The sequence below is a fragment of the Gadus macrocephalus genome, chromosome 8 (genome assembly GCF_031168955.1).
Source record: "Gadus macrocephalus chromosome 8, ASM3116895v1".
NCBI lineage: Eukaryota > Metazoa > Chordata > Actinopteri > Gadiformes > Gadidae > Gadus > Gadus macrocephalus.
The window spans coordinates 1,199,604-1,227,083 of NC_082389.1; the positions used below are offsets into that span (position 1 = coordinate 1,199,604).

General features: G+C 45.4%; 4 protein-coding genes across 4 annotated transcripts; 2 read left to right on the plus strand and 2 right to left on the minus strand.

Moving 5' to 3' along the window:
• The first annotated feature begins 181 nt into the window (after positions 1-181).
• On the plus strand, positions 182-4,751 carry txndc12 (thioredoxin domain containing 12 (endoplasmic reticulum)). The gene is made up of 7 exons (XM_060057957.1): positions 182-370; positions 794-854; positions 1,314-1,366; positions 1,618-1,691; positions 2,837-2,906; positions 3,667-3,750; positions 3,858-4,751. Exons 1-7 carry the CDS (start codon positions 271-273, stop codon positions 3,935-3,937), a joined length of 522 nt encoding a protein of 173 aa, XP_059913940.1. The 5' UTR covers positions 182-270; the 3' UTR covers positions 3,938-4,751.
• Positions 4,752-4,936: 185 nt separating this feature from the next.
• gipc2 (GIPC PDZ domain containing family, member 2) lies at positions 4,937-15,551 on the minus strand. Its single transcript, XM_060057949.1, has 6 exons — positions 14,949-15,551; positions 8,633-8,818; positions 7,366-7,546; positions 6,910-7,022; positions 6,481-6,562; positions 4,937-5,923 (listed from the first exon to the last, which is right to left on the minus strand). The coding sequence occupies exons 1-6, from the start codon at positions 15,219-15,221 to the stop codon at positions 5,772-5,774; spliced, it is 987 nt and encodes a 328-aa protein (XP_059913932.1). The 5' UTR covers positions 15,222-15,551; the 3' UTR covers positions 4,937-5,771.
• A 654-nt stretch (positions 15,552-16,205) lies between these two features.
• On the minus strand, positions 16,206-22,051 carry dnajb4 (DnaJ heat shock protein family (Hsp40) member B4). The gene is made up of 3 exons (XM_060057948.1): positions 21,382-22,051; positions 19,204-19,844; positions 16,206-17,249 (listed from the first exon to the last, which is right to left on the minus strand). Exons 1-3 carry the CDS (start codon positions 21,590-21,592, stop codon positions 17,019-17,021), a joined length of 1,083 nt encoding a protein of 360 aa, XP_059913931.1. The 5' UTR covers positions 21,593-22,051; the 3' UTR covers positions 16,206-17,018.
• Positions 22,052-22,479: 428 nt separating this feature from the next.
• Positions 22,480-27,437, plus strand: slc25a24l (solute carrier family 25 member 24, like). The gene is made up of 10 exons (XM_060057947.1): positions 22,480-22,802; positions 22,903-23,029; positions 23,274-23,361; positions 23,594-23,705; positions 23,927-24,085; positions 24,412-24,549; positions 24,817-24,927; positions 25,621-25,788; positions 26,503-26,641; positions 26,861-27,437. Exons 1-10 carry the CDS (start codon positions 22,680-22,682, stop codon positions 27,046-27,048), a joined length of 1,353 nt encoding a protein of 450 aa, XP_059913930.1. The 5' UTR covers positions 22,480-22,679; the 3' UTR covers positions 27,049-27,437.
• The last annotated feature ends 43 nt before the right edge of the window (positions 27,438-27,480 follow it).

Genomic DNA, 27,480 nt, shown 5'->3' on the forward strand with positions numbered 1-27,480 from the left:
CTCGCGTTCACATTGGCGCATACAAAAACAGAAACGCAAAACGGGAGAAACCGCATCTCTTTTCAAAGTAAAAGTCTACAGTCTCGCATAAACCATCAGAGATCACTCAAGTGAGAAGTACCGACTTTTACTTTGAAACTATTTGTGTCGTCCCTCCTAGCTCCCTACAGTCCTCTAGTTGTCCAATAACTTCCAGTTCATTCATTGGTTGCGGCACTAACCCTTCGTCGGATATCAAGTAGCCATAGTTGCAAGAAAGACCAGTCAAATATGCAGCCTTCTGTCATGAATGTTGTGTTATGGTCCTCCTTTCAGGTTTTATTTTCTTTGACCTATTTTAACGAGGTCGATGCTTCAGCTTCGAGCCGAGGTAAGTCTTTTTTTTACTGTGTGCCTTGTAGCCAAATTTCAGCTGTCGGTAGCCCGCTGCAAAGCTACACCGCTGCTACACCGACTTTGCAATGCAAGTTTACCTAATGTTAAGATCCTGGATCACGTATCCTGGAGAGTTGACCCAGATGACGTGTGTAGTCCGCCTTAAACCACATCTTTTTTTGTTATCAGAGCGATATAACGGCGACCACTGGTTAAGTACCCAATATGTATTGCAAATTCACATTCAAAAGTCATTCAAACCCGTCCTGCAAGTTAACAAGTTGCAGCATTGAGAACTTCTTCCATGAAGTTGATATTCATAACGCTAGACAAACCCATTGTTCACAGAATAAAGACACACCCTTACTCCGAAAGGTAAAACCAACAACTGTTGTTAAACAAGTGTACTTCCCCACAGGTTTTGGAGATAACATCAGCTGGAGAACCCTTGACGATGGGAAGAAGGAGGCCGAGGCCAGGTGAATTGGAGAGCAGAATAATAGCGGAGCTCTTGGTGTCCCCTCTCCTATGTCCGCTCGAGGAGCAATCCATTGTTTGCAACAAGTGTCATAGTCTTTTCTTTCTCTTCTTCTCTTAATTAATAACCGTTTAACAAATGGCCATCTCATGTAAGTTTTTTTTTTTTAAAGTTTGGGGCCCCTTATTACACATGTCCGTATTCATTGATGTTATGCCCTTCATTTAAGCACACAGGATTTCTGTACTTCCTTCAAATGCCGGCTATCACATTACATATAATGTATTGTTAAAGTTTGGGGCCTCTTACACATATATCCATAATCTTTTATGTTATGCCCTTTATTTTAGCAGACTTTTTAGCAGTTATTTCTGCACTTCCTTCAAATGTCTTTATTGTGGTCTACATTGCACATTCTCTGCAATGAGTGGCAAACTGGTTTCCGTCTTTGCTTTAACAGTGGTCTTCCAATGATGGTCATCGTTCACAAGACTTGGTGCGGAGCCTGCAAAGGTAATAGCTAGTTTGTTTTATTAATGTTTTTAGATGTCTCGTTGGGATCCTTGTATTGGATTCTTATGTTTTTATACGCCCTGTTATCGGAAATGATGTTTTTGGATACTGTGTTAATATTAATATGGGACATGGTTGCTAGAGTAGATGCATCAAATTGTTACACATGCTGTTGAATTGTACATGAGAGATACAACCGCCTAACTCCAAACCAATACTCACTATATGTTGTTGTTGGGCCTTCTTGCCAGCCCTGAAACCTAAATTTTCAGAATCCAAGGAGATCTCTGAGCTCGCTCACAACTTTATCATGGTCAACCTGGAGGTAAGGCAGCACCTTTTATCATTCACAAAACAAGGGCTCCTTTCTTAAAGTGATGGACAACACGGTCTAAAAAAGAAAAATGGTCGCTACTAGCAGAACCTTTTCCACTACACCCCAACCTAATTTATTTTCAGGGAAATGTCAAAGTATATGTATATGCATGTCAAAGTCAGCTATTGAACTCATGATTTGAAGGGTTGTGATCTGAACGTTCTGTGTAGTTTGCTCTTCCTCAAAGCCTGAAACGCTGTAGCTTCTTACAACTGCGCCCTCACGGTATTGTGAGTCGATGGTTAATGTTCACCTGCCCGACTACGTGGCCAGGATGAAAACTGGACTGCACCCGTTAAATCAACATGGAGGTATTCCGTAGACCGACTCAAGTTGAGTCAGCAGTGGAGTTGACGGAAAATAATTGTATGATGTGAAATGCACACATTAATAACATACTAAGAGGTAAATGTCAGATTTATATGGTCCATCACTATCAATTAGCTTCCATGTTTATTTTTATTTTGACCATTGCATTTGTGATCCTGTTCATTATGCCCTTTTAGTATTTTACTGCTAAACCAAGTATTGCGTCATTAGCATTAAAGTCGCTATAGGTATGTTTTGAGGGTTGAAAAGAGAAGTCGAGGACTACACTAACAACATGGTCCCTCAACATGATGCAGGCAGAATGGGTTCCCAAAACCAACCTGGGAACTAAATCACCGTCTAAGACTTAAGGGGCAGGCGCAGTCAACCAGAAAAGATTTCCTCCGAGAATTTCATTCTCTCACAGATGGCTAAGGCATTTCTAACAAATTAATCTCAAAATATATCTTAAATCTTACCTATAATGATTTGGAAGATCCATTTGTGTTAAACAAATGTTTAGAAGACAATATAGTGGTCCTAACAAATGAATGGAATGTAATACTGCATAATAATATACAAAAAATTATTCCTCACAAATTTCTCAGACAATGTGCCTCTATATAAAAGAAAAATGATGTGACAAATGTGAAATCAATGCATCTGTAATTGGTCGTAACTTGTTTAAATCCTCTGGCATGGCTTGAAAAGTTGGATATATATATATATATATATATTTTTTTTTGTTAAAACAATTAAAAACCAATTTTATCTCATCTCACCAGGATGAGGAGGAGCCGAAAGACGAGGCGTTCAGCCCAGATGGGGGGTACATTCCTCGCATTCTTTTCCTGGGTAAGTGGCCTTGTTCTTTTCATTCTCAGGAAGACTGTTTTGTTCACTGAGGTCCTTGGAACCACCAGCCCAGTGGCCCTGGCCAGTGAGTCCCCAGTGGCCCTGGCCAGTGAGTCCCCAGTGGCCCTGGCCAGTGAGTCCCCGGTGGCCCTGGCCAGTGAGTCCCCGGTGGCCCTGGCCAGTGAGTCCTCGGTGGCCCTGGCCAGTGAGTCCCCGGTGGCCCTGGCCAGTGAGTCCTCGGTGGCCCTGGCCAGTGAGTCCTCGGTGGCCCTGGCCAGTGAGTCCTCGGTGGCCCTGGCCAGTGAGTCCTCGGTGGCCCTGGCCAGTGAGTCCTCGGTGGCCCTGGCCAGTGAGTCCTCGGTGGCCCTGGCCAGTGAGTCCTCGGTGGCCCTGGCCAGTGAGTCCTCGGTGGCCCTGGCCAGTGAGTCCTCGGTGGCCCTGGCCAGTGAGTCCTCGGTGGCCCTGGCCAGTGAGTCCTCGGTGGCCCTGGCCAGTGAGTCCCCGGTGGCCCTGGCCAGTGAGTCCCCGGTGGCCCTGGCCAGTGAGTCCCCGGTGGCCCTGGCCAGTGAGTCCTCGGTGGCCCTGGCCCCGTTATGTTTACCTCGGATTAAGTCACTCTAATGGTATTGTAGACATTTTTATGTAGAATGTGTTTAATATTTTCAGTGCTATCATGATCTACTGCAGAATAGGCTTGTATGGTTCGTATTATTGTGTATGAAAATGGAATCGAACATTAATATCATCATATTTGTTTCAGATCCCACTGGTGCAGTTCACCCGGAAATCACCAACAAAAATGGAAACCCCAGCTATAAGTATTTCTACAGCAATGCGGATCACGGTGAGACGTTTGTCTCTTTGAATACTCCTGACTTCTGTAACGGGGATTAAACAGGCGTGTTTTTTTTTTTTTTTTTAACGGTTTCTCTTTCCTTTCGTTTGTGACAGTCGCTGCCGGTATGAAGGAGGCTCAGGAGAAGCTCACGGGAGACGCCTACAGGCAGATCCACGTCGGGGACGAACTCTGAGGGGCGCGAGACGGGCAGACGGCGTCAAGGGCTACCCTTCCATAGGCCCGAGCCCAATCCTGCCCCAGGAATACACCTCCCAACCTATAGCACCATGCCATTCATCACAAGTTCACTTTGGTTTCAGAATAACGGTTTGGTTTTCAAGTAGGTGGAACTTAATAATATACTTTAATCTAACTTTGGCCGACGGCCCAAAGCTTCAACCGTTTCACGGTTAAGGTGCTCGAGTCGGGTGATTCCGTCCCTCGTCCAAGACTTCATCATCATCTCCCTCTCTAGTTTCTCTTTCGTTATTCTGTCCCGTTTGTTTCTTTGATATGTTCGGTGTTGGCGAAATGCACTGTTTTTGAATAAAGTGCCATGCGTCTTTCCTCTGTAAGAGGTTGAAAGCCAAGTCGACTAGCTAGCCGAGGGACACCGCAGTATTGGACAATACATCCATGCCTTCACACGGGACTTCATAGTTAGTAGAGAAATGATCTACATGCTAACTTTATTGTGCTTCCAAATCTTCTACAGGACTGAATGATGCGATGTGTCCCGTCTAAAGGGGCCTTTGCTTTTTAGGTCTTAGTTTCATAATGACGGTTAGTATGTATTATGAGTCCAAGTATGTTCAATATTTGGTTAAACTATACTTGTTTTACCTAAAGTCAAAGTTTGTCAGTTGTCTGTGCTTCTGTTGAGGTTACATTGGCCTTGTTTTACCTTCTTTCAATGGATGAAAATGTGCTATTGGTGTATTTTATACTCCTGTGCAAATAAAGTGTTGCATTTATTTGATTAAAACCAAATAAGAGCACACACGTAAGTGGACTTCATTTATTCTCTACACAATAGGGGTGCCATATGGGTATGTGAGAAGGCATTTCTGAAAATAAACTATCAAATCACTAGTTGAATTTAGTTTGCCAGTGAATCCACGATAATGGATCAGACCTTTATAACAGCTTAATCAGAAGACGCAGGCTTTATGATGAGCCCTCGGGACTACAATATTTTCCAGCATTTAATTGCCACAGTTAAAATTTTAAATTACAGAAACATTACATCTAGTATACCATGAAACAAGATGCTAACTGTACACAAAGGGAGAAATGGACGGCTAGGTTTCAGAAAGATTGTCACTGAAGAAACAATATAAAGGTCAAGACTAATGACATGATCACAACGCTGGCTTAAACAAATAAGGGTGGCAACTGTCTGTATCGCCAGGAGAGGGGGAAGTACATGGACGATTTTGTACACAAATATTAAAACCAAAGTTATCTTTTAAAAGCTTAGCAGCATTTCAAGAGATACAAAACTTTTTTATAAAAAGCTGAATTTTCTTTCATTCATATAGTGATATAGGCTGCATCTATAATATGAAATCAGGTCATGGACGATATACATCTGCAGTGTGTATACTATGTACCATTCGTAACAAGTGCACGAAGAAGACGTTGACTAGGTCAGTTCATAACGGGTAGGTGTGCTCTGAAAAGCACGAACGGAGCAGCCCTTTTCTCTACACTTGGGGAGGAAGTGAGGGCTTTACAAACAAAAACATGGACATTTACCACAAATTTCGTCCGTGCCCTGAGTTGCTGCACTCCAGCGTACATTTAGTGAATATCTTATTTTGTTAAGATAACTCGGGCACAACCGATGCCTGGTGGCTCAGACCCTATCCCGGTCATTCCTTGGAAGAGGGTCCAAATAGTGAGTTCGCCCACCCTGCCTTTCTCGCGCTTTGCGGTGAGGTTTGTCCCGTGTGCTTGCAGGTGTGGGTGGCGGGGGGGATGGAGGGGGGGGCAGGGTGGTCTTGAAGGAGGAGCTGCTACGGGCCTCAGAACCGTCCCTGCCTGGCGTCCCCGATGGCGCCCCAGACGTCGAACACAAATTCGTCGGGGAAGGCGAAGTCCCCGAGCGCCTCGTCCAGCGCCATGGCGAACTCGTCGGGGTTCTTCTTGTCGCGACCGACCTCCACCATGGTGGCCGCTGGGGGGGGGGGGGGGGGGGGCGGGGGGGGGGGGGGGGGCGGTACATCGGTACATCGGTTAATCACAAGAGTCACACAGTTATAGCATAATAAAGAAACGGGAGCATGGTGCTTCAATAAGCGGAGACCTCAGGACTTGTGTTTGTTCTTTCATGGTATTGACTAACAAACAGGTAAGGGTCATCCGGATATACCTCCATCCCCGTCTTTTATGTAGAGATCATTTGCATAATAAAGGCCATTAGCTTCCTTATTATAATGAGTTTGATGATACAAATAAGTATCTTCCCAAAATACACAAACCCATACTAAGGTCTATACCGTACTTCCATAACAATGACGCCTTCATAAAAACAATGTGCGATATTCCCCCCCACCCCCCCCTAAGGAAACAGCTCTCTTAGTTCCAAAAACAACAGGTTGCCTTGAATAATATCTTGAACATCAGCAATGTCCCGACAAAGCAGTGGAGCCAAAGTGTGGGAAGGAAGTTACAATAACAATCAATCAGCACGCCCGCTGAACGCAGTCGGCCCGCTGAACGCAGTCTACCCACCGAGCTCCGTGTCCCTGATGCCCATGTAGCTCTCCAGGAGGTCGTCCACTTTCCTCACGGCCTTCTCCTCGAATTCTGTGGGCTGCAAAATATACAACAGGAAGAACGTCAACGATGCAACGATGTCACTCCAACGGCAAGCTCAGCTTGAAGCAATTACTAGCATAACCAACGAGTGAGCGAGCGGCGCACACTTCACGAGTGTGTAGGACTTCCGTTACTGACGTGACGTCATGGCAATAGTACTATTGCCAATCTCGACAAACAAGCCAGCGTTACTGTAACGCAGCTGGCGGTAGCACAGCTCTGTTTTTGTGTGTTTTCGTGAAAGGCACGCATACAATTTTAACGGGGCCTTCACAACGTCCCCTTTTGAGGGCCTACACGTAGAAGCCAGAGATGAGAGCAGGACGTCGGCGAGAGCCATACCAGGTCCTCGACTGTGGCCGGGCCCTTGGCGCGCAGCCGCAGCGTCCCTCTGCCCGTGCCCATCTTGTTCTCACTGGCTGGTTTGGCGCCCTTTGACCTTGGCTCCAGCATCTCTGTGAAGCAGGAGACAGAAATGTTAAACGCGCGTTTAAAAAAGCCCCCTTGCCATCATCCACCCACAGCCTTATGTCTTTGCACCATTTATACTTTCAACATATGATGCCAACCTCGGTTCCCTCCTGGCAGAGAGATGGGGGGGGGGGGGGGGAGTGGGTGAGAAAAAAGACGAGAGTGCAAGACTGCATGCCATGGATGGCTCCTTCGCACCGTGCAAGTCGTTCGCCATTCATCCTAAAGTGTCGCGTGGCGCAGGTGAACCGTGCGGACGTGAACGGCCTTCACGCGGGTCACAGCGCCCCCCTGTGGTGGAGTGGACCAGGCTCCCCGGGGACTCACCGAAGGCCTTCTTGGGCTCCACCAGCTTGAGGGTGAAGGTCTGGTCGCGGGGCAGCTCCTTCAGCATGCGGGCCACCTCGTAGTGCCGAGTGCCCACGATGTTGTGGCCGTTGATGCACTCGATGTGGTCGCCCACGCAGATCACCTTCACGTTGTCCACCAGGCTGTTGTCCTTGATGCGCTGCCGGGACGACACGGGAGGAGGACGAGGGCAAATTGAAGGCAGAGATATTGGGTGGTTGATTGAAATGGGTGGAGTAGGAGGTAGTAGGTGGAGGAGGAAGGGCGAGGCGGGAGGCTGACTTGTGCGTCTTTGATTGCTTGCTTGCAATGATTTATTGAAAATAGGAAATGAGGCCTAACCGCTTAATCATAATTGGATACTTAATGCTTTTATAGTGACCAACTGTCCCTGCAATGATGCAGTTCTTCTGCACCGTCACTGGGAGGCGCATGTGAGCAACAGGGTCCACTTAGCTGATGAATAAGCTCCTTAGACCAGCCTCATTTGTGCGGGGTATAAACACACTCTAATAATTATAATAATCTTAATTATAACCACAGCACGTATTGTGATAGTTGAGTTATTTAAATAGCCCCTACTATGATACCATGTAATCAGGGTTTAGCATTGAATCATTGTACTTGCATCTGCTACATTCAACGCTAAGGCTTTAGCTGTTAACATTTGTTTTCTGACCTTAAAGCTCTTTAACAGAGGAGGACAATGTAATTGTCGACAGTAAACATACAACTGAGATCCAAAATAACAGAAAGGCCATTGTTAATAAAGCCAGAGTTCACAGAATAACGATATGAAGGACATTTCTTCTCTAATTACATCCAGGGCTATTTTTACATTTAGTTGCATGTCTCATAGGACGATTATAATAAGCAATTCTATCTCAGATGTCTTTTTAAGAAGCCAATATTAAACCCACCCAATAGGGTTGCAGGCAGCACAAACAATAAGCTAGTGCACGTTTATCCCACCCAGACAGCTTTACTGGCCGACATTCTGACAACCTTTCGCGATTAGCAAAGCCCTCCTTATAAACCAAACGGCAAGCAAAGAACGAGAAAGGCCTGTTCCAGATGGGCCTACGATAACAGCGGCTCCACGAGGATACTAAAATGCTTTTGATACTCTTCACCAAGTCTGGCACAAAATTCAAAAGACCTCATTTCCATTTAGGGAACCGCACTTAGCATGGAAATGGAGCCTCATTGGCCCACCAAACCCACGGTCCACCTGCCAGCTGCCCACCTTGATGAAGGCGAACCCAGCCCCGTTGTCGGTGATGGTGAGACCCAGTGCGTCCTCAGACTTGAACACTTCCACCTCCTTCTTGATGCCCCTGACGTGGGCAAAGATGAAGTCCTCCAGACCGATCTGCCCTCCCAGCAGCTTCTCCATGTCGATCTTGTGGGTGTTCAGGGTGCAGAAGAGGATCTGCACGCACACACGGAAACCACACGACACTTTCCATGAACAGGATATACAATAGAAACACTGATGTCTGTTTTGAATACCACAACAATAAATGGAAGAGCCTGATTGTATAAAATTGTGCAACCGCCACGGGCCATTAATCTATGCCTGCCAACTTTCACTAGTATCTGGTGACAGAATGATTTGACTGCCAGGCGAGAACTGGTTCAGAAAGCACAGGAAATAAGGCCCAACCATAGAAACCCAATTGGTCACACGTAAATATGAACACATCAATGAAAACCTAGTGTTGTATCTGGGCCCAGCCGAACAGACAGACAGTAGTCTTGTCAGCAGACGGTCATCTGAGACAGCTGTGTTCATCCTGTGACGGGAGTCCCCAGGCAGGACCAAGTTAAGATTAAACGCATTCCAAGGGAACGCGGCCAGAGATGTGGAAATCTGGCTTCACACCTTAAAGCTGAAATACCACGTCAGAACAGGAGGCAACGTGCTGTGTGCGTGTTAGTTAGAAAGTAGCTGCGCGAGTCCAAGTTAGAAAGTGTGTGCGTGTTAGTTTGAAAGTGTGTGTGCGTGCGTGCGTGCGTATCGTCAAGAATAGAACATCCCCCCCCTAATCATTTTTAATGATGAACCATTTATTCCACAATGCATCACCAGCCTATTAATAAACCTCCCTTTTAATTGCAACGCTTATGCAATCATGGACCCCACCAACCCATACCTCCAGAGACACCTTTCTACTTCTGAGTGAAGCTGAACTTGTGGTTACAACTCCCTGTGAGAACTAAACTAACATGCTTAATCTACACCTAAACGCCCACAGTGCCCTACACGTTCTCTGGCAGCAGCAAGGCAACCCGGCCAGCCACTGAAGGACCAGCACTGAGACACACACACACACACACACACACACACACAGTCACGTTGCTGTGGGTTACCAGAGTATAAAAGAAAGGATTAGGAAAGAAACAGAGAGGGGGGTTGGTGTTGGGGGGGGGGGGGTGGCTGAAGTGGCAAGCAGAGCAGAGCAGCTGAAGTTCACTCTCCCTCCCTCCCTCCCTCCCTCCCTCCCTCCCTCCCTCCCTCTCTCACCCTCCCTCATCGGTCTGAGTGTTTGGGATTACCACCGATGGGCAACGCACACGCGGCGTTGCCAAGGCTACTGCTAGAGCCACGCCCCTTCACCCGTCCCAAGAAGGACGCCACACACACACACACACACACACACACACACACACACACACACACACACACACACACACACACACACACACACACACACACACACACACACACACACACACACACACACACACACACACACACACACACACACACACACACACACACACACACACACACCTATGAAGCCTGTCTGGTCCATTCATGAATCGCGAGGGCAATAAGCACCAGATGGATGGACAGCTTACCATTCACCTGAAAGGAGGCGCTGAACAAAGGACCATGTGTCTATCTGCTACTCATTTCCATCATATTTCTTTCAAAATGGGATTTTTTTAGCCGGTTTCTAGTAACACAGAACAAATTGATTTACAGAGAAAACACTTGAGCGTTTTAGGCATCCATGATGGGATAGGTTTGTATTTAAAAATAATTGCAACGTTGTAAAATAAACACCATTCAAAAGAGGCAGCGTCAGTCAAATTGATTCTAGGTAATAGAACGAAAGTATTTCTCATCCTGGTAATTAAAGGGTCGGTCTGCATTATTGGATTAGGCATTACAAGAAACCCCTTTACTAACTTTTTGAATGACTGTCAAACCATAATAGACATGACATAGGAAACAACACGATCAGCATTTAGGCCACAAATCATTCACCTTAATGCGGATGTAGGCTTTTATTTCCCTGAAGTACATAACAGAAAAATAACAGCAATAGGGAACTGAATAAGCAGAGGGTCAAAACGTTTATAGCCGTGCTTCAACACGCAGTTATGGTAAAGCATTGGGTTAACAAAGGACAAATTATGAAAGCTAAACAAGTAAACCCCAGGCACTCCCATCCTATAGAGTCAGTAGATTAGTCAAATAGTATCCAAGGTTGGCAGACAACCCCCAAGTCAAATTCTCCTCCTCCTCCACCCACCCCACCCACCCCACCCCACCCCACGACAGGAAGGTGCAGACAGACGAAAATAAGGAACACCCGCTCGCTCTCGTTTCTCGTATTGTCTTGCCGTCCGTGTCATCACCAGTGGTGCAACCGTCCTCCGATAGACCGACGGTGAGCTCCTTCTTACCACACGTTGGCCTAGTGATGAGCGTAGCTCCTATGGCGCCGTGTGTCGGGTAAACAACCACTTAGAAGCCCCATGTATCTCCTCGAGGCTGAGCCGGCAGCTGGGGTCAGGCCTTCAGCACACATCACCATCCCCTCCTGGCTGAGAGCGTGTGGATATAGGGCCGTACACGCGGACACACCGGGAACACCCGCGGGCCTTTTGTCAAAGAGTGTTATTACATCGATGCTAAAAAAGATTTAGCCTCTGTGGCCCCAAAATAGATTTTTATTTTGAATAGCAGTGTTTCCTTGTACTAAGCATGAAACCAAATGGAGGATGATTGGTAGACGGTTAGTTAATGGGCCTAGTATTGGTATAAAAGGTACCCAAACCATTTCACAATGATGTTTGTACATTTATAAAAAAGGACATGTATGTTAGTGTGAAATTAACATTTTGACTTCCAGCATTGTGCAAAAGGATGGCTCTACCAACAGCGACAAACAACGAGTCCTTCAAGTATAAAATACCTCAAGACACCCCTTGTCACTCACTCCTACACTCCTGTCCATCAAATATCAGTAGGAAAGTACAGCTAGGATTAGTTTGTGCCCAAGGCGATTCAGGTCAACTCAAAACTCTAGTCTGCAGGTTTTTGAAAAGGGTCAAATAGTTCAGTAGCCTGTTTTGAAACGGGTTTGGGAGGATAGTATCTTGTATGTTGTCTTGACTTTACACACATCCTAGAAGAGGAATCTACAGGTTGTGTGTCACACACACACACACACACACACACACACACACACACACACACACACACACACACACACACACACACACACACACACACACACACACACACACACACACACACACACACACACACACACACACACACACACACACACTCAGTGCCAGCAACTGCCTCAATCTGATTTGGCTCCACCAATTCAGATTGTTACCTCTAATCTCCCTGATTAATTAAGAATTGTTCCGCTTGAAAGCTCGAGAACAAGTCACACGAACTGCCCGTGGAGGCTTGACCTGGGAACTGGGCTCCATAATGTGTGGGGTCACGACGGAACGTCAGACGGGCTGAAACACTGAGCGTCTGCCCGATACAAAGTGAGAATAGATCATATTCAAAGTCCTAGGCAAATGGGAGGCTTTGCCAAGAGGCCAGGAAGCATGGCGTGTACAATGGTGGACAGGTTTGCAAAGTTGACCGGCCACACCTAAAACCCTACACCTGAGAGCACAAAGAGAAGACTTTGACCTGCTGTTCCCAAACACATTAAAGAGATCTCTTTCCATGGACGATGATTGCAGTCATCATGACGTAAGCCATGCAGTCTGTGTGTCCATACTGGTCATGTTTTATGCGATACAGAAACTACTTTGACAGCCTTGCCATATATCATTCTATATCATTATGTCCGGCTTAGTCTTGACAATGCATCGGTGATGTCATAGGCGGTTTTCTTATGGTATTAGTGACTGCTATGTGGAAATGCCACCAGCCTAATCCCTGAGCACTTACCAGAAACAACAACTCATGATGGTGGTCTTTAGTATGAGATGCAGGACCAGTCTCTCTGGACCAGCTCTATTGCGTTCTTCTAACCTCGATTATACTAATGGACTTTCTAAGTAAAATGTGCTTGAGGCAAACTCGACAGAAATCAGAATGCAGGCTAGAGCCGACTGATCCCATAGTGTACTGTAAAAAATAGATAAAAAAACATCTCACATTGGATAACAAGAACTGAGTCAGCTTGCAGATGCACAAGAGTTCAAAGTACTACGGTGTTCCTCTTTGAGAGAGTGCTCCACTCATCAAATCATCCTCAATCAGTAGCCATTACGGGCGAGATGAGCTCCAGTCAGTCAACCACACATTAGCATCCGCCCCCCCCCCCCCCCCCCCAAAGGGTAGTTGTTGGGAGGCACAGTACAGAATGATTCTAAACTTCATCCCTATATTACCGTTTGAACGTTCCCTCATGCATTGCCCTGGCTCTTTTTGGTAAGAATTCTATGGCTGACACAGTATGCACTTTAACTCCACAACAGCCTGAGGCCTATCCCCGCCCTCACGCCGCCAGGTCTCGGTCATTAGCTCTGACCTGCAGCCATTTGGTTCTAAACCATGATAGTTTGAACCATTTCTCAACAATGTAGAAATAACTAGAATGCTTAAAGGGCTTCAATAAACACCGGTGAACAGCACAGGTCAAACGGTCCTTTCAGGGGGCGGGTGGATCCGTTTGTGTTAATGTGGAGGTGGATGCTTCCATGGGCTGTGTTGGACTGGGGCCAGGCTGTGGTGGGAGAGTTATCTCCCAGTTCTGCAGGCTGTGCCCACTAAGCCGGACGCGGGGGGACTTCCTCTGGGAGAAGCCGGTGAATTTGGTAAAAGTTCCGACATCACATCGCTAGCACTGCAATGCTTCAGTCTCAACCTCTGTGCCACACGCCCCTCACTTGCTTTCATTATTGCCTTGCCGTGCAAGTTGACATGATAACACACGCACAGACACATCTTCAGGACACAACAACGTAGTGATAAAGATGGGTGGGGATTATTGAGAGAAATTGCGATAATGATACGAGGACAGGATTGAAGTCCACTTCCAATTATTGTAGAATGTTAAGTGCCTGGACAGAAACTCATTGTCATTTACGGTCCTTATCCAGTGTTTGTTCTTATATCAAATATTGGCCAATTAGGGAGTGAGGAGCCAGAGCCTAGCCCACTTCAGAATGAGCCCAAGGCTGAGTCACAAACTCACTAGAAGTAACATGTAATTTGCAGGGTCACACACACAGAAAGGAAAACAATCCCAGCAGTAAGATTGCAGCACATTCCGTGTTGGTCTCTCACTGAACTGTGGTTAACCTATGCTTTGGGTTAGGAGTGATATACATAATGGTAAAACTCTTCTACAAGTGACAATCTTATGGAATAAATATTTGCTTAAAAAAAATTATAGTAACTTGTTGCATTGTTTTACGATAAACGTACATTTAGCAGAAAGTGCTTGTGCTTCCCAACTCCAAAGTGAAGCGAAGACTGCATGTTCAGACAAGGGCAACATTGAAAGACTTGAACGAACAAATCCCAGCAGTAAGAAAAAGAACAACAATACAATCATCATACAATTTGTCTTTTGCAATCTGCCCTTTCAACCAGAAGGACTAGATTCATTAGTGTCAGACAACCATTCTTGTTTTTCCAGTGTACACGTTTTGTTGGAAATCCGCATGTGTAGCCTACAGCGCCGTGGCAGCTTTGAATGCCATTGGTGACAATGTGTGGGACATGAAAAATAGAAAAGCATCCTATGATCAGCGAAGCGGAGCGTGGTGGGGGAAGGGCTGGGATTCCTATCTCTTGTAGGCACTTGAGGCCGCCTGGCCAACACATTATCTTGTAGTTTTCAGGGCAACAAAAGACAAAACATGCTAGTAATACGATTCCTTTTAAAGGAAATTGCGTATCTTAGGTCCTTAATTCATTGACGTAGGAAAGAGATTAAACTTGCAGTGGATATGAGTTTCTATGTGCCCTGAATATAAAAGTATCTGTGTATAACATTTGACTTGCGCCTATTAAAATGATTCAGTGAGAGAACCACCTTTTTCTTTCTGGAAATATTCAATGGGATTAATACATATTGAATTCATGATCTCGAAAGCAGCAGAATAGATCTGTCGATATGTGTTGTGGAAATACTGGGCCCTTTCTGCCAAAATATGAAGTTGTACAAAAGGCTTAAATATCATCGGATTCTGTCAAAAACAACCACCCGTCCCCCAAACATGTAGTTCACCGTAACTTCGTCCGACAGCATGTGTATCACCACCATCCATGTACTCACCTCTGGCGGTGCCATGTTAAAGGCATCTGCTATCTTCCCGTACAGTTCCTTGACATTGCTAAATCCTTCAATCCGGCCGGTCGGGCTCCCGTGCGCCAGCTGAGTGTGGAACACGAGCTTCGGCCGCAGGTTGGCAGGTGGAGGCGGGAGTCCCGCGCCGTTGACGGTGGATTTAGCAGGGTTACTTCCACCTGCGTGTCCGCCGACCTCCTCGTTCTCGACTAATTGTTCTTTCGTATGCTTGTTTTTCTTCCTCCATGGTCCTAAAGGCATTTTGACCGAATCCGTGAGAGGCACACAAGTGTTATTCCCGACGTCGTCCCGCTAAAGCATCGGAGTGGCTACCTGTTGGGACGCTTCCTTCCGCCTCGTACGCTCCTTCTCGCTCACGATTTGACTTTGTTCTCCACAGTGACTCAGCCCTTGTTAGCGAATGAAAGTTGAAATATTCAACAGGTAGGTGGCGAGGGCTGCAAGTCTTCTTCGCCACCTTAACTACAGTAAACTCTTGATACTGCCTGCTGGCCGCCGGGAAACAATAGCGACACTGTTCCAACCTATAAACAAGAATGGAACGCAGGCGCAGTCAGAGGGAACCCGGCCGAGCCCAGCCCGGACGATTCACCTGCTGTTTGTGGAAATATTCACAAGTAAGATGATAGCCTACTACTGAACGGCCTTTACCATACTAACATGCGTTTAACTGATACTAGTTAAACACGATTTAGACAATCTGATCGCATTTCAAATTATGTTGTCAATCATTTGTACAATATAACCTATTTTAGTACGTATTCAATATATGTATTCAATCTATATATTCACAATTGCATATCAAAACCATTTCTCAACATTAACACATTGACTAGCTCATTGATGTCATTAGACTAATGCATAAAATAATGTTTGAATGGATAAGGTAAATGAAGAAAAAAGCTTAAGTTATTTTTATATATACAGTATATATAGATATCTTTATCTATATGCAGTACATATAGATAGATATATCACGTTTCCTAACAAAACTGAACATTAAAAAGAAAAAGGCATCGGATATTCGCCCAAGTAAACTTGCCTAATCATAAATAAAAAAAAAAGCACACGCTGGACCATTGATCCGAGATGAGTGATATGGCGCTCCCTTGTGGGAAAATGCAAAGGCCTCGATGTTGGCAGCTAATTGCTAACAGCTGAGTCCAAAGAGCCAGCCTATATTTACAGTCCCACTACACACTAGTAAGGTAGAAAACATAGAAAAACATGTATCAATAGATTTTATTATCAAGTTTGATAAATCAGATCTTTAGGTAGTCGACAGTCACAACAAACTATAGCAATTTGTTAAAATAAAAGTCACTTTTATTCTTCTTCAAAGTAGGCTGAAGTTTGCATCGTTATTTAAAAGTTACAGTTCCGTAGGCCTTACCTAAAATGTGCAATAGCCAAATGTTTGAGTGTAGTCGGCCCTTGCACCCTTTGTCCCTAGGGTACACTTGCGTTTCTTTAGTTGAGCCTTTTTTAGCATATCTATAAAAGCATCTATCTTTTATTACACGGTCTGCCTCAAAATACACACTTGAATCTGTACATAAGAACGTGGCTTGATTATACATTTGTGAAAACTGGCCAAAGGAATACAAAAAACGAATAGAACATGTCCTTTACCACAGGGCAGGTTTCTAAAATAACTAGGACTTTGGCAATTGTTTACATCTGCATCTTCATCATCAAAGGAAACCTAACAAAAATAGTGGGAGGAGAAGTAAGGAGTTACCATGTACACAATGTTAACTTTCAGATATAAACACTTCATCTACTTGGCAACATGCATGGCGTTAATAAAAACACCACATATATGAAAAATAGAAATTGCACATTCATTGAAAGGGGTTAGGGGGAGGGGGGCACCGGTCAAGAGCCAACAGATGTCCTTATTGTGTTTATCTGTGTTTATATCTGTGTATACGTGCGTGTGTGCGTGTGTTTGTCTGTGTGATCTTGTCAGGTGCTAAGACATCACCCCTTGTTCCGTCCATGTCCTTCTTCTTTCATTTCCTTCCCCTCTTCCTCTCAGGCAGGTAAGTGGCGTTTCAGAACGTCCTTGGCGTTGCTAGGTAGAGTCTCTGGGAAGTTCACGTCAAACTCCACCACCAGGTCTCCCCTCTGCTCTGGGGTCTTGGGCAGAGGGAGGCCCTGGCCGGCCACGATCTGCCTCATGCCCGGCTTGATGACGTCCGTGATCTTCATGTTGCACGTGTTCCCGTCGATGGTGGACACGGTCACCGAGCAGCCGCACAGCGACTGTAAGGACACAGGGTTAGGGTTAGGGGTTCAGTAGAATAGGGTCTCCGCTGTGAAGAGAAGAAAGTCCCCGTGCACAGCCTTTTGATCCTCAGGCGCTGGTGATGTGCAGCCAACAATAGTATGAAGACTAAAAAAGTGTAAAATCACTGCACACTCGTAAGCTGATTTATTTAAACGAGGCGTTTCGCTGTTGATTTGTCAGGTTCACTCTGTGTTATTATAATTTATACAACGGGTGGCTTAAATCCAGCGATCTGATTGGTTCCTAACTGTTGTATAATGAGCGTATACATAACTGCTATGACGCCCAATCATTTTGTGAAAGTTTGCATATCACTCCGCGCCTGGAAGTAGAAACGGTTACAAAGTAGCAGTTGGTAGTAGCCTAAAAATACTGTATGTTGAATGATGGAGAGGGTGTAAATGTTGTTACTCCGGGAGTGAGCAAGGCGATGGAGAGACTAACGAAAGCTTAGGCACACGGCGAGTGAACTGCTCCATGGGATAAATTGCCGGCGAACCGCTCTAGCCGAGCCTTCTCTCGGAGGGACGCTAAAGTGTGTTGCATAGCGACCATCGTGCATTTTGAAGGCAGCCAGGAGGGACTACTTTTTTGTATTCTTTAAAAAAAACAGCTATTTTGACTTTCTTGTTTTTTTTTTTAAGGGTGTCGCCGGCCCTCCGCTGCGTGTCGGGCTGAACAACGCCCCTTAACAGTGGTATAATGAGCACATACCACAGCCTGTCGTGAGCTATTGCTTAAGTAATGGACTGTGTTTCTACACATATTCCATAGCCACTGACCCACCGGTAGGGTAAATGCACTGCATTTGTATAGCGCTTTTACCCAATGCGCTTTACAATATTGCTCAACATTCACACACCGACGGCGGTGTCAGCCATGCAAGGCGACAGCCAGCTCGTCTGGAGCAGTCAGGGTGAGGCGTCTCGCTCAGGGACACCTCGACACCCAGCGAGGAGGAGCCGGGCATCGAACTAGCGGCCTTGAGGTTACCAGCCTCCTGAAATTGTATTGAACTCAAACTCATTATATATTTTGGATGATATTATGGATGTAAGTACAATAATATGTGTAAGTATCAGGTTTTATAAGGTTGAAAACCAATGGATGGAACATTCAGGGAATAAAAGATGTTGTAGTCAGATACGATTCACGGAGAAATCGGCCCCCGGGAACACAATGCTGGAACACGGCTGGAAACACAGCATGCAGCAGAAGGAAGTAGTAGTTTAGTGGTCGCGTGAGAGCGTAGCAGCAGCAGCTAGTCAATGGCTCACTGCTGTTCCCATTGGGGACACTGTGTCCTGTTAAACACTTTAGAGAAAGTAATGAGTCATTTACATTTCCTCCCGTACAGTGCGGTCGTACGACATGATTAACGGGCTGAATAACACCTCTGTTGTTGTTCATGCGTTTCAAGACCATCTCATCACTCAGGGCCGGCCCCAGGTCTGTTTTTGAACAGTAGATATTATTATATTCTCAAAAGAGGTGTTGAGAACTAAAGGCCTACACGTTTTCCCGTGGGCCAGAGGCCATATTAGTACATCTTTGCACCAACTGTGTGTGGGCGAGCCTCTACCATTCTGTCTCACAGTGTTGCCGATCTTATTTCTCACCCCTCCATGATTCAGATGACATAACAAGCTCCTGAAGGGTGTGGGTATTTATACTCATTGGAAACCAATTTGAGAAAGAAATGTCTCACTCAAATGTCCGCCGACCTGTGACCGGTCTAGAACTTGAAATGTATTAGTAAGTATGATACAAACTCTAATCCATAGTGCGGAAAACATCGGCCAATGGGTGATGATGGATCCCTTGGGTGCATCGAATAACCCCGAAACACGATGAACGTGCAAATCGGCTAAATGTTTGGAAGCGCATCACGTGGTGTAACTGCTGCGTCCGCCTTCCCCAACGCCTTACCTGTCTCAAGCTGACGCGCACCGCGTACACGATGTCAGAGCCCTCCCGTCTGAAGTGGGGGTGGGCCTTGTCCTTGATGACGAACACGATGTCGGCGGGTATGGTGCTGGCCGACTCGTCTCCCTCGCGGGGGAACGTGATCTTGGTGCCCTCCTTCCAGCCCCGCTTGATCTCGATGGCGAGGATCTTGTCCTCGTGGCGCAGCGTGCGCCCGTCGGCGTTCAGCCTCTTGCGGGAGATCTTCATGCGCTTGGTGCAGCCGTGGTACACCTCCTCCAGGGAGACCCGCAGCTCGTGGTGGATGGCCGGGTCCTGCTTACGCCGCTGCCCCCCCCCTCCACCCCCCCCCTGCTGCTGCTGCTGCTGCTGGCCCCCCACGCCCACGTGGCGCTCGCGCGGGAAGCCGTTGATGTTGAAGCTGGTGAAGGAGCCGAAGGGGTCGCCGCCGTCCACCTCCATGTCGTCGTCGTCGCCGCCGAGGCCGCCGCCGCCGCGCCCGTTGGCCTTGCGCCCGAAGAACATCTCGAAGGGGCTGGCGCCGCCGAAGAAGGTGTTGAAGGTGGCGTGCGGGTCCCCGTGGAAGGTGTAGGTGAAGTTGCTGCCCTGGCCGTCGGGGGCGGGGCCGTTGCCTCCCTTGAGACCTGACGTCAGGGGGGAGAGAGACACAAGGTCTGCCGGTCAGGGGCGTGGCCAGGACTAGCGTGGTTGGACTCGGTCTGCTTTGAGAGTTTGCAGAATGATAAAGAGTTTACTGCTTTCTTTTTGGGGTTTGTTTAGATGTTTTCATTATGTTTTTGCGTATTTTGGGTTATCATTTGGTTAATCATACTTGTTAACCATACATTCTAATGTGTATTTGACAAGCAAGTGTTACCTATCAAATACACATTAGAATGTATGTTTAACAAGTAACACTTGTCAAACAACTCTGTCACCCATTTATGAAGCTTATGATTTACGGTGGTGAGTTTACCTCAGGGCTCCGGGCTGAGGTACGATTTCGATGCTCTTGAGTAATTCTATGTAGGATGAGTATTCATACTTGAACTCTGTTTTTCAACGCAACTATCCTACTTTTACATGTGTCACAGTCCACCGGAAGCTCTAAACCTGGTTATGTCATATTCATAAATGTGAGGCACTAAGTTTATAAAAAGACATAACCTTAAACCTGAGCCTACTAAGAGGCAGAATAACGGGTGGAACAAGCCAGTGCATTAAACCTCCACTGTGTGGGACTTCACTAGAGCCATTAGTTCATGGGTCATGGTGGAGGTGTTTTTAATGACACATATATAATAATTTATTTCATGAACCACTAGTTTATGCATAAAACAACAGATTGCAAATCTTTTTTAATTTTGAGAAAGCTCATCCTTTGACTGGATTTTTCCTTCATTTAGAATCTGTTATCTTCTTTTTTCATTGTACGGAAGCATGCCCTTTTATTCACTTGCATTTTCAAAGGGAGATATTGAACAATCAAATAGCTGTAGTTAAAAGATGCTTGAGAATTTGCAAATACTGTGTAGCTTTAAGAGATTAATGCATTACGAATGAAACGCCTTTTATTTTATTGTTATTATTACTAACAGTAGGGCTAAAGATGGTTATGGATGGCATAGAAGCCCTCCTTCATAAAACATTATTCTATCCTTTTAGTTTTTTTTTTTTTTTAATTATTATTATTCTACATAGTTCTACATAATGGAATGTAAGAACTTCTTCCAGTAGCCTTTTTAGGGAGCATTCCCAATCCAGAACCTAGCCTGGTTGTAGATGGGTGGGAACCATCAGGCTACTGGGAGAAGTCATGCCAGGAAACCACAAAAAGTGATGTATGGCTGCAAAACGACATTCAAAACATGAATAAAATGTAAAGTAACTAGAAGGTACAAGAACAGTGGCAGCTACTTCATTATCAAGCTCCACATCGGTTGAATGTAGAGGTTTCCTCTAAAAGGAATAACGGAGATGAGCATCATGAACATGATCTAGGTCGGTCTTCCATGTAGGTAGACTTTTAGACTTCGATTAGCGATAATTCGCGAAGGATGATTTATAGGCCAGAGACAGTTCCATTACGAGTTTGGTAGCCATGTCTCATTTTTAGTAGGCTGTCACAAATAGCATTCCATGCCCTCAGCAACGACGTGGATGTGTTTATAGCAACGTTACCTTCCTCTCCGTACTGGTCATAAATCTCCCTCTTCTTGGGATCACTGAGGACTTCATACGCCTCGGCGATCTCCTTGAATTTCTCCTCGGCATTGGCTGCCTTGTTTTTGTCGGGGTGCCATTTCAAGGCCTGCTTTCTGTATGCTTTTTTGATGTCCTCATCCGCGGCTCCTTTAGAAATACCTAGTATTTTATAGTAATCTTTCCCCATTTTCCCCCAAAAACGTCCCCGCCTTGAAAAACTGCTGCTCGACGCGGTCGGCGGGTGCTGTCAGTCCCAAAAGAAAATGAATCCAGAAAACCGTGTGATATGGCGGCAGTAGATGTACCGCTATGCCTTTGGTAGGCCTACTACTCGCTATTAAAACCACGAGAGGAAGAGGGTGACTTGGGACTGTTATCGTCCGGAGGCTGTTCATAAACGCCGTGTACCCTGTGTTATTTATCCGTGACGTGGTACCCTCTCTAAATAGCCATTACGCACTCCCCTGCGTCGGGGGTGAACATTGGAATTCAGCAGCTCTTTCTAGAAAGCGAGTGCTGAGGCACGTCATTTGCACATTTATCCTTTGGAAAGCCCCCCCAGGTGCGACAACGAGTTATTGTAGTTCAATAAAAAAAAACTGGACGCGACATGACAGACATTGGGAACAGCTGTAGTGCGTGTGTGTGTGTGCTTGAGCGGACGCCAAATTTGTGACGAGACACGTCCGGACGTTTTATACCCCATGCCTTTCTCCTCGAGGCAATTGGTCAACAGAATGGTTTCATTAGAACCACATTGTGTTGTTTACTAATGGATTTCTCTGTGAGGAGAAGCTGCACAATTGTCTTTTGTTGATAAAGATTTTGTTATTACTTATTAATAATACTTATTATTCCGAGACGGGAAAGTACTGCGCAATTATATGAATTGTCAATAAGATATGCAATATTACAATTTAAAGAAAATCTCAAAACAAACAAAATGAACTGAATAAATTATGATTATCCTCATTACATAATTATCATAGCCTACAAAGGGGTTTCTCTTCGGGCATGGGCATTTTACTACTGTGAAACAACAGGGACACCTGGTGGAGACTACGCGCTATGGCTGGTTACAATAAGGGGTCTACTGTCCTTCAGGGATGGAGAGCAACAGAACGGATAGGCCTTTACCGCATTGCCATTGACTAAAGCCATGACTCAGCGTCTGTATACGGAGGTCAATCAACAGCGACCGTTTCGTATTAATTTTCTGAATGTTCTTATTTTGAAAAAAATCTAATGCTACCTGAGACCATTTCAAATTAATCATGGATAACTTTCGTGGTTTATTTGTTAAACTGGATAAGGATAATAATGGCTTCATATCAGTGGATGAGCTTCACAATGAGATGAGAAAATCGGGAATCCTACCCACTGAAAAGAAGGTTAAGGTAGGCTAAGGATCACCTTGATAATACAAGCTTGTGCTGTTAAACTATGCTCATGCAGTGCTTACTGATGGATTAGCCTTAACACAGACTACTTCAACAGAACATCCTTGAAGGCTACGACCAAGACAAGGATGGCAGATTGGATTACAATGAATTCCTCCATTACATGACGGACAGGGAGAAAAAATGGAAAATTCACTTCCATGAGCTTGACAAGAACAAGTGTGGTAAGTAAGTAGCCACGGAATAAACAGGGTGAACAGTTGGAGTGTAGTAGGCCTACAGACCGATTGTTAGACTTCTATAGCCTACCACAGAACTCTGTAGCAGAAATACATTTGTGGGCGCTCTACAGGATGAAAACATGAACAAAGGAACATTATACATAAAGAAAATAACTTCTAATATAAGTAGAAAAGAAAATATACATATATTGGACTTGTGTACTCATATCATCTCTTCTCTGATCAGGGTTGATTGACCAGGACGATATCGTTTGTTTGTTTAAGGAGTTAGGAGTGAGCATTTCACAGCCGAATGCAAAAAGAATAATACAAATGTAAGACTTTTTTTCCCCTCAAATAATTATTGGAATAAAAAGTGAATTACATGAATGTAGCATTGTTTGAAACGGTTTCAAAATAGCAAGCTCTCTTGCTATGTCCTATTTCCATCAGCATTCATTGGGAATAGGGAGAAATGGCTCACAAACGACACAGTAGAGTAATAATAGTCTGTGAGCAGCTGGTGAATTTGTAAATTAACCAATGAGGACGGTACTTTCTTTTTAGGATGGACAAGGACAACTCTATGACAGTGGACTGGGGGGAATTCCTACACCATATCATTCTCAACCCTGCCGATAACATTGGTGAACTGGTGTCGTCTTGGAAACACAGTTTGGTAAGACTGTGATATTCGGCTAATGTTTATAACATGATTAGCACCAGAACCACCACCGAGTGAGCAACATGGCTTGGAAAAAGGTCTACCATGCAAATATAAGTATTGTTCTGCGTATTTGTGAAGGCTAACACGAGTAGCTATAAGGAACTCACAAACTGTAACAGTTGACCCACAATAGGGGAAATACCCCCAAAAATGTAAATATATCATCATTGCAGGTTTTTGACGTGGGCGAGAGTCGTCCCCTCTCCTTGGAGTTCCCAGAGGGAATGTCGGGCTCCGGCGTGTGGAGGAGGTTTGTCCTTGCGGCGGGACTGGCGGACGCCATCTCTCGAACGGTCACGGCCCCCATCGACCGACTGAAGACCCAGCTGCAGGTGCCTGATCCGCACCAGCATGAAAACCCTTAGATGGCAGCATTAGGTTGGCCCTGATCCGGGAAGGATCTGTATCGTCGAGTGCGAGATCGAAAGCTGATCGTAAACACCCAGAAGTTGTGCCATCCTTATAACTATGAACACAATTTCTGTCTTTTCACTGCATGTGCTGTTCTCTGAGCTACTTACCATCTATTTTTGTGTACTTGTGGACATACTTTTGCATGTCTCCGTCTGTCACTGAGAAATGTTTCAGTACAGGAATATTTGCCTGTACACCAGTTGTTTTCAAACTTTCCATGCATCTACTCTCTGTTTTCATGCAGGTCCATGGATCCAAGACGTTTGCACAGGCGTTGGCGAAGCAGAGGGCGGGCGGGCTACGCTCCATGTGGCAAGGAAACGTTGTCAACGTGCTGAAGGGAACCCCACAGTCCACTCTGCAGTGCATGATATACACTCAGGTGTGTGAGTACCTATGGATGTGTAGCTGGCTCACGAGTACACGATGCGCACGCACACATCCAGAGATACAAGCACATACACGCACACACACATGGACACGGACAAACACGAACACAGAAAACTAAATGCATTTCCTCCTTCGGAAACGGCATAATCAACTGTACATCTCGACGCGCCCTTTGTCCTCTTGGTCTATTAAAACGCTCACCCCATAAATGAATCGTGATCACAGTCTGGCACTTTATCTCCTCCACTGCATTCCCTAGATGAAGATGTACACCCAGGATCGGACCAAGGAAGGCCTGTCGGTACAGCAGCGGTTTGGCCTGGGGTGCGGCTCTGGTGCTTTTGCCCACGCTGTCTTCTACCCTTTAGAGGTATCCAGTTCCCCTATGCACCGCAGGGGTCACCAACCTTTTTTAACCTGAGAGCTCCTTCATGGGTACTGAGTCATACGAACGGCACCCAGTTTGATACACTCTTCTGAAATAATCAATTTGTTCAGTTTGCCTTTAGTTATATATTATTAATATTGATTAATGATACTCATCTATGTGAAGAAACTGATCACGTTAATGATTTCTCACAATAATTATCAACAATGACTTAAAAAAGGTGGGAAAGAGTTGTTCAAGAACGAGTAGCGTTATTTTCAGAACAGGCCTGCGGACGCCTCATGTGGTCCTTGCGGGCGCCCTGGTGCCCGCGGGCACGGTGTTGGTGACCCCTGACCTAAACAATGCACCAGCATGTACTTACTATGTGATAACAATGTTATGGAACAACCTGTGTACCTACACAGTGTTGTTACCTACAAGTAGATGATGTTACAGGTTGCTTAGTTAGTAGTAACACCGTAATTTGGTATTACTTTATTTTTGTACATGTCACATAGGTATATGAAATTATACAAAATAAAGAAGTATATTCATAAATAGGAAATAGGAGGTATCCGATAGTTCCGATATTGGTTTTATGGAGTTAATAGCTGCTGCCGGTAAGGGCCATCGTGCAGGTTTACGCTTTGGGATGTGGTGGGTTTTGTAACAGCTGATGCCTCCACTGTACAGGTCTTGAAGGTGAGGCTGAACCTGCAGCACAGCGGCACCTACCTCGGCATGGTGCAGTGCGCGCGCTCCGTCTACCGTAACGAGTCGCTGGCCTCCTTCTACCGGGGCGTCGGGCCCAGCCTGCTCTGCATGATCCCGTACGCGGGCGTGGAGTGCGCCGTGCATCAGGTGAGCCCATAACGGGAGCACTGTGCACCGGCCAGGGACCAAGCTAGCTCTTCAGAAGAACACGGTTTAAGATTCGAGATATGACCGGTTAAAAAGCCGGTCAAAGTGTTTGATTATCGAATGACAGCCATTATGAACGTCTGCACACGATGACATTATTCTAAAGAGAAAAAAATTCACACACATTACAAAAGCCGTTTTCACACGTGTCCTCCGCATTTTCGCCACATTTGTATATTAGGAAATTCGACCCTGAGGGTGATCCACAGTTGATGCTTCATATGCGGACATCGATGTCGTTCAGACATCAGTAGAATCGACGGGGGGTTTAGGGGGGTTGGCTTGCAAGGGGCGGGATATGTGACGGAGGGTCTAAGTTCGAACAAAAGGCAACTGGTTGATTATAATTTAGGTTGCCACTCAATGAAATGCAAATGAATACCGAAGAGTCATCAAACTGGCCACTCAAGTGGTGTGAGAAATACAGACTTTCTAATTTACATTTCCTACGGATAAAATACTACCTCAGGGTTAGTTTTTCAGGAGATTCCCAGGGTACAAATGTCAGGATATGTTGTTCACAAATACGCCCATCAGGAGAATAGCAGGACTTTCATGTATGTGTGAAAGCAGAAGAAAATGCCTAGGTGAATAAGGTGGGCCTGGTTGTTCCAGACCCACAACAGATAACTGTATTTGCTTTCTTTATTATAGACCATTGTGAACTGGGCCAGAAATGATCCGTCCTACAACAGCGACTCCCAGCTGTTTTTCTTCAGCTTCGTGGCCTTTGCCTCTGGACAAGTGACCAGCTACCCACTGGCGTTGATACGAACACAGCAACAGGCCCAGGGTACATGTCACATTTCGATTTGGACCAATATACAGACCCAGATGTGAATGCCTGTTACATTGGCAGCATGTACAGCTCTGCGCTGTGGATTTGTTCTTGCATTATTTAATGCAAGAACTAAAGGAATACGTTTCTAAAGGAATAAGTCAAGCCATGCTGCATATTTTTGTTTAAACATAAGCCATAATGTTTCATATTTAGTGTGTCTGTCTCTTCCAGCTTTCTGCGCGGTTTCACACCCCGGCTCAAGTGTATTACAAGGATTTACTGGAATCTACGCAAGGCACGGACTGAGAGGGTATTACAACGGCCTGGGAGCCAGCTTCATCAGGGCAGTTCCATGTGCTCTGCTGAACTACACGTTAACCAGGAAATTAGAAGTTCTGTTTGACTCCACATGGTCCTGAGTCATACTTTTATTATATTCATGGTGATCAGGGAATATGTGTTTTTGTCAAAGACCAGCAGGATGTGCTCGTGTGAAATCCACATTTAGGATCATAAAGGATATAGGCTGGTGTCATTCCATTACTAATACAAGCTATACTCTTTTGAAGCCCTGTGACTAATTTGGAGTTGAACGAACAGTGCTGTAACCAGAAGCCTGGATGTAATATTTAAACTGTGTGATAATGAGTGTAATCCAACATAAGTGTGAACATCTCCAACTTTTGGGACAGACATTTCAACAAGGCATAAAGTAATGTTGAACGTTACAGTTATTTCTTAATTCCTTTATTTTAACAAGACATGTCTGTTTTCCTCGTTTCTTTTCTAACTCAGTTTGGATGCACGGATATACGACACTCAAAAAGCACAGAGTACTTTGATAGAGGGCT

What these genes read in the sequence shown, in the direction of transcription:
- txndc12 (XM_060057957.1), top strand. Translation starts at nt 271, where the DNA reads ATGCAGCCTTCTGTCATGAATGTTGTGTTATGGTCCTCCTTTCAGGTT. An exon ending in TGCTTCAGCTTCGAGCCGAG is followed by an intron (nt 371 to 793) that starts GTAAGTCTTTTT and finishes ACTTCCCCACAG; the next exon opens with GTTTTGGAGATAACATCAGC. An exon ending in TTATCATGGTCAACCTGGAG is followed by an intron (nt 1,692 to 2,836) that starts GTAAGGCAGCAC and finishes TCATCTCACCAG; the next exon opens with GATGAGGAGGAGCCGAAAGA.
- gipc2 (XM_060057949.1), bottom strand. Translation starts at nt 15,221, where the DNA reads ATGCCTTTAGGACCATGGAGGAAGAAAAACAAGCATACGAAAGAACAA. An exon ending in GGAGCCCAAGAAGGCCTTCG is followed by an intron (nt 7,023 to 7,365) that starts GTGAGTCCCCGG and finishes CCTGCTTCACAG; the next exon opens with AGATGCTGGAGCCAAGGTCA. An exon ending in CGGCCACAGTCGAGGACCTG is followed by an intron (nt 6,563 to 6,909) that starts GTATGGCTCTCG and finishes TATATTTTGCAG; the next exon opens with CCCACAGAATTCGAGGAGAA.
- dnajb4 (XM_060057948.1), bottom strand. Translation starts at nt 21,592, where the DNA reads ATGGGGAAAGATTACTATAAAATACTAGGTATTTCTAAAGGAGCCGCG. An exon ending in TGACCAGTACGGAGAGGAAG is followed by an intron (nt 19,845 to 21,381) that starts GTAACGTTGCTA and finishes CCCTGACGTCAG; the next exon opens with GTCTCAAGGGAGGCAACGGC. An exon ending in TGCGCGTCAGCTTGAGACAG is followed by an intron (nt 17,250 to 19,203) that starts GTAAGGCGTTGG and finishes GTGTCCTTACAG; the next exon opens with TCGCTGTGCGGCTGCTCGGT.
- slc25a24l (XM_060057947.1), top strand. Translation starts at nt 22,680, where the DNA reads ATGGATAACTTTCGTGGTTTATTTGTTAAACTGGATAAGGATAATAAT. An exon ending in CCACTGAAAAGAAGGTTAAG is followed by an intron (nt 22,803 to 22,902) that starts GTAGGCTAAGGA and finishes CTACTTCAACAG; the next exon opens with AACATCCTTGAAGGCTACGA. An exon ending in AACACAGCAACAGGCCCAGG is followed by an intron (nt 26,642 to 26,860) that starts GTACATGTCACA and finishes TGTCTCTTCCAG; the next exon opens with CTTTCTGCGCGGTTTCACAC.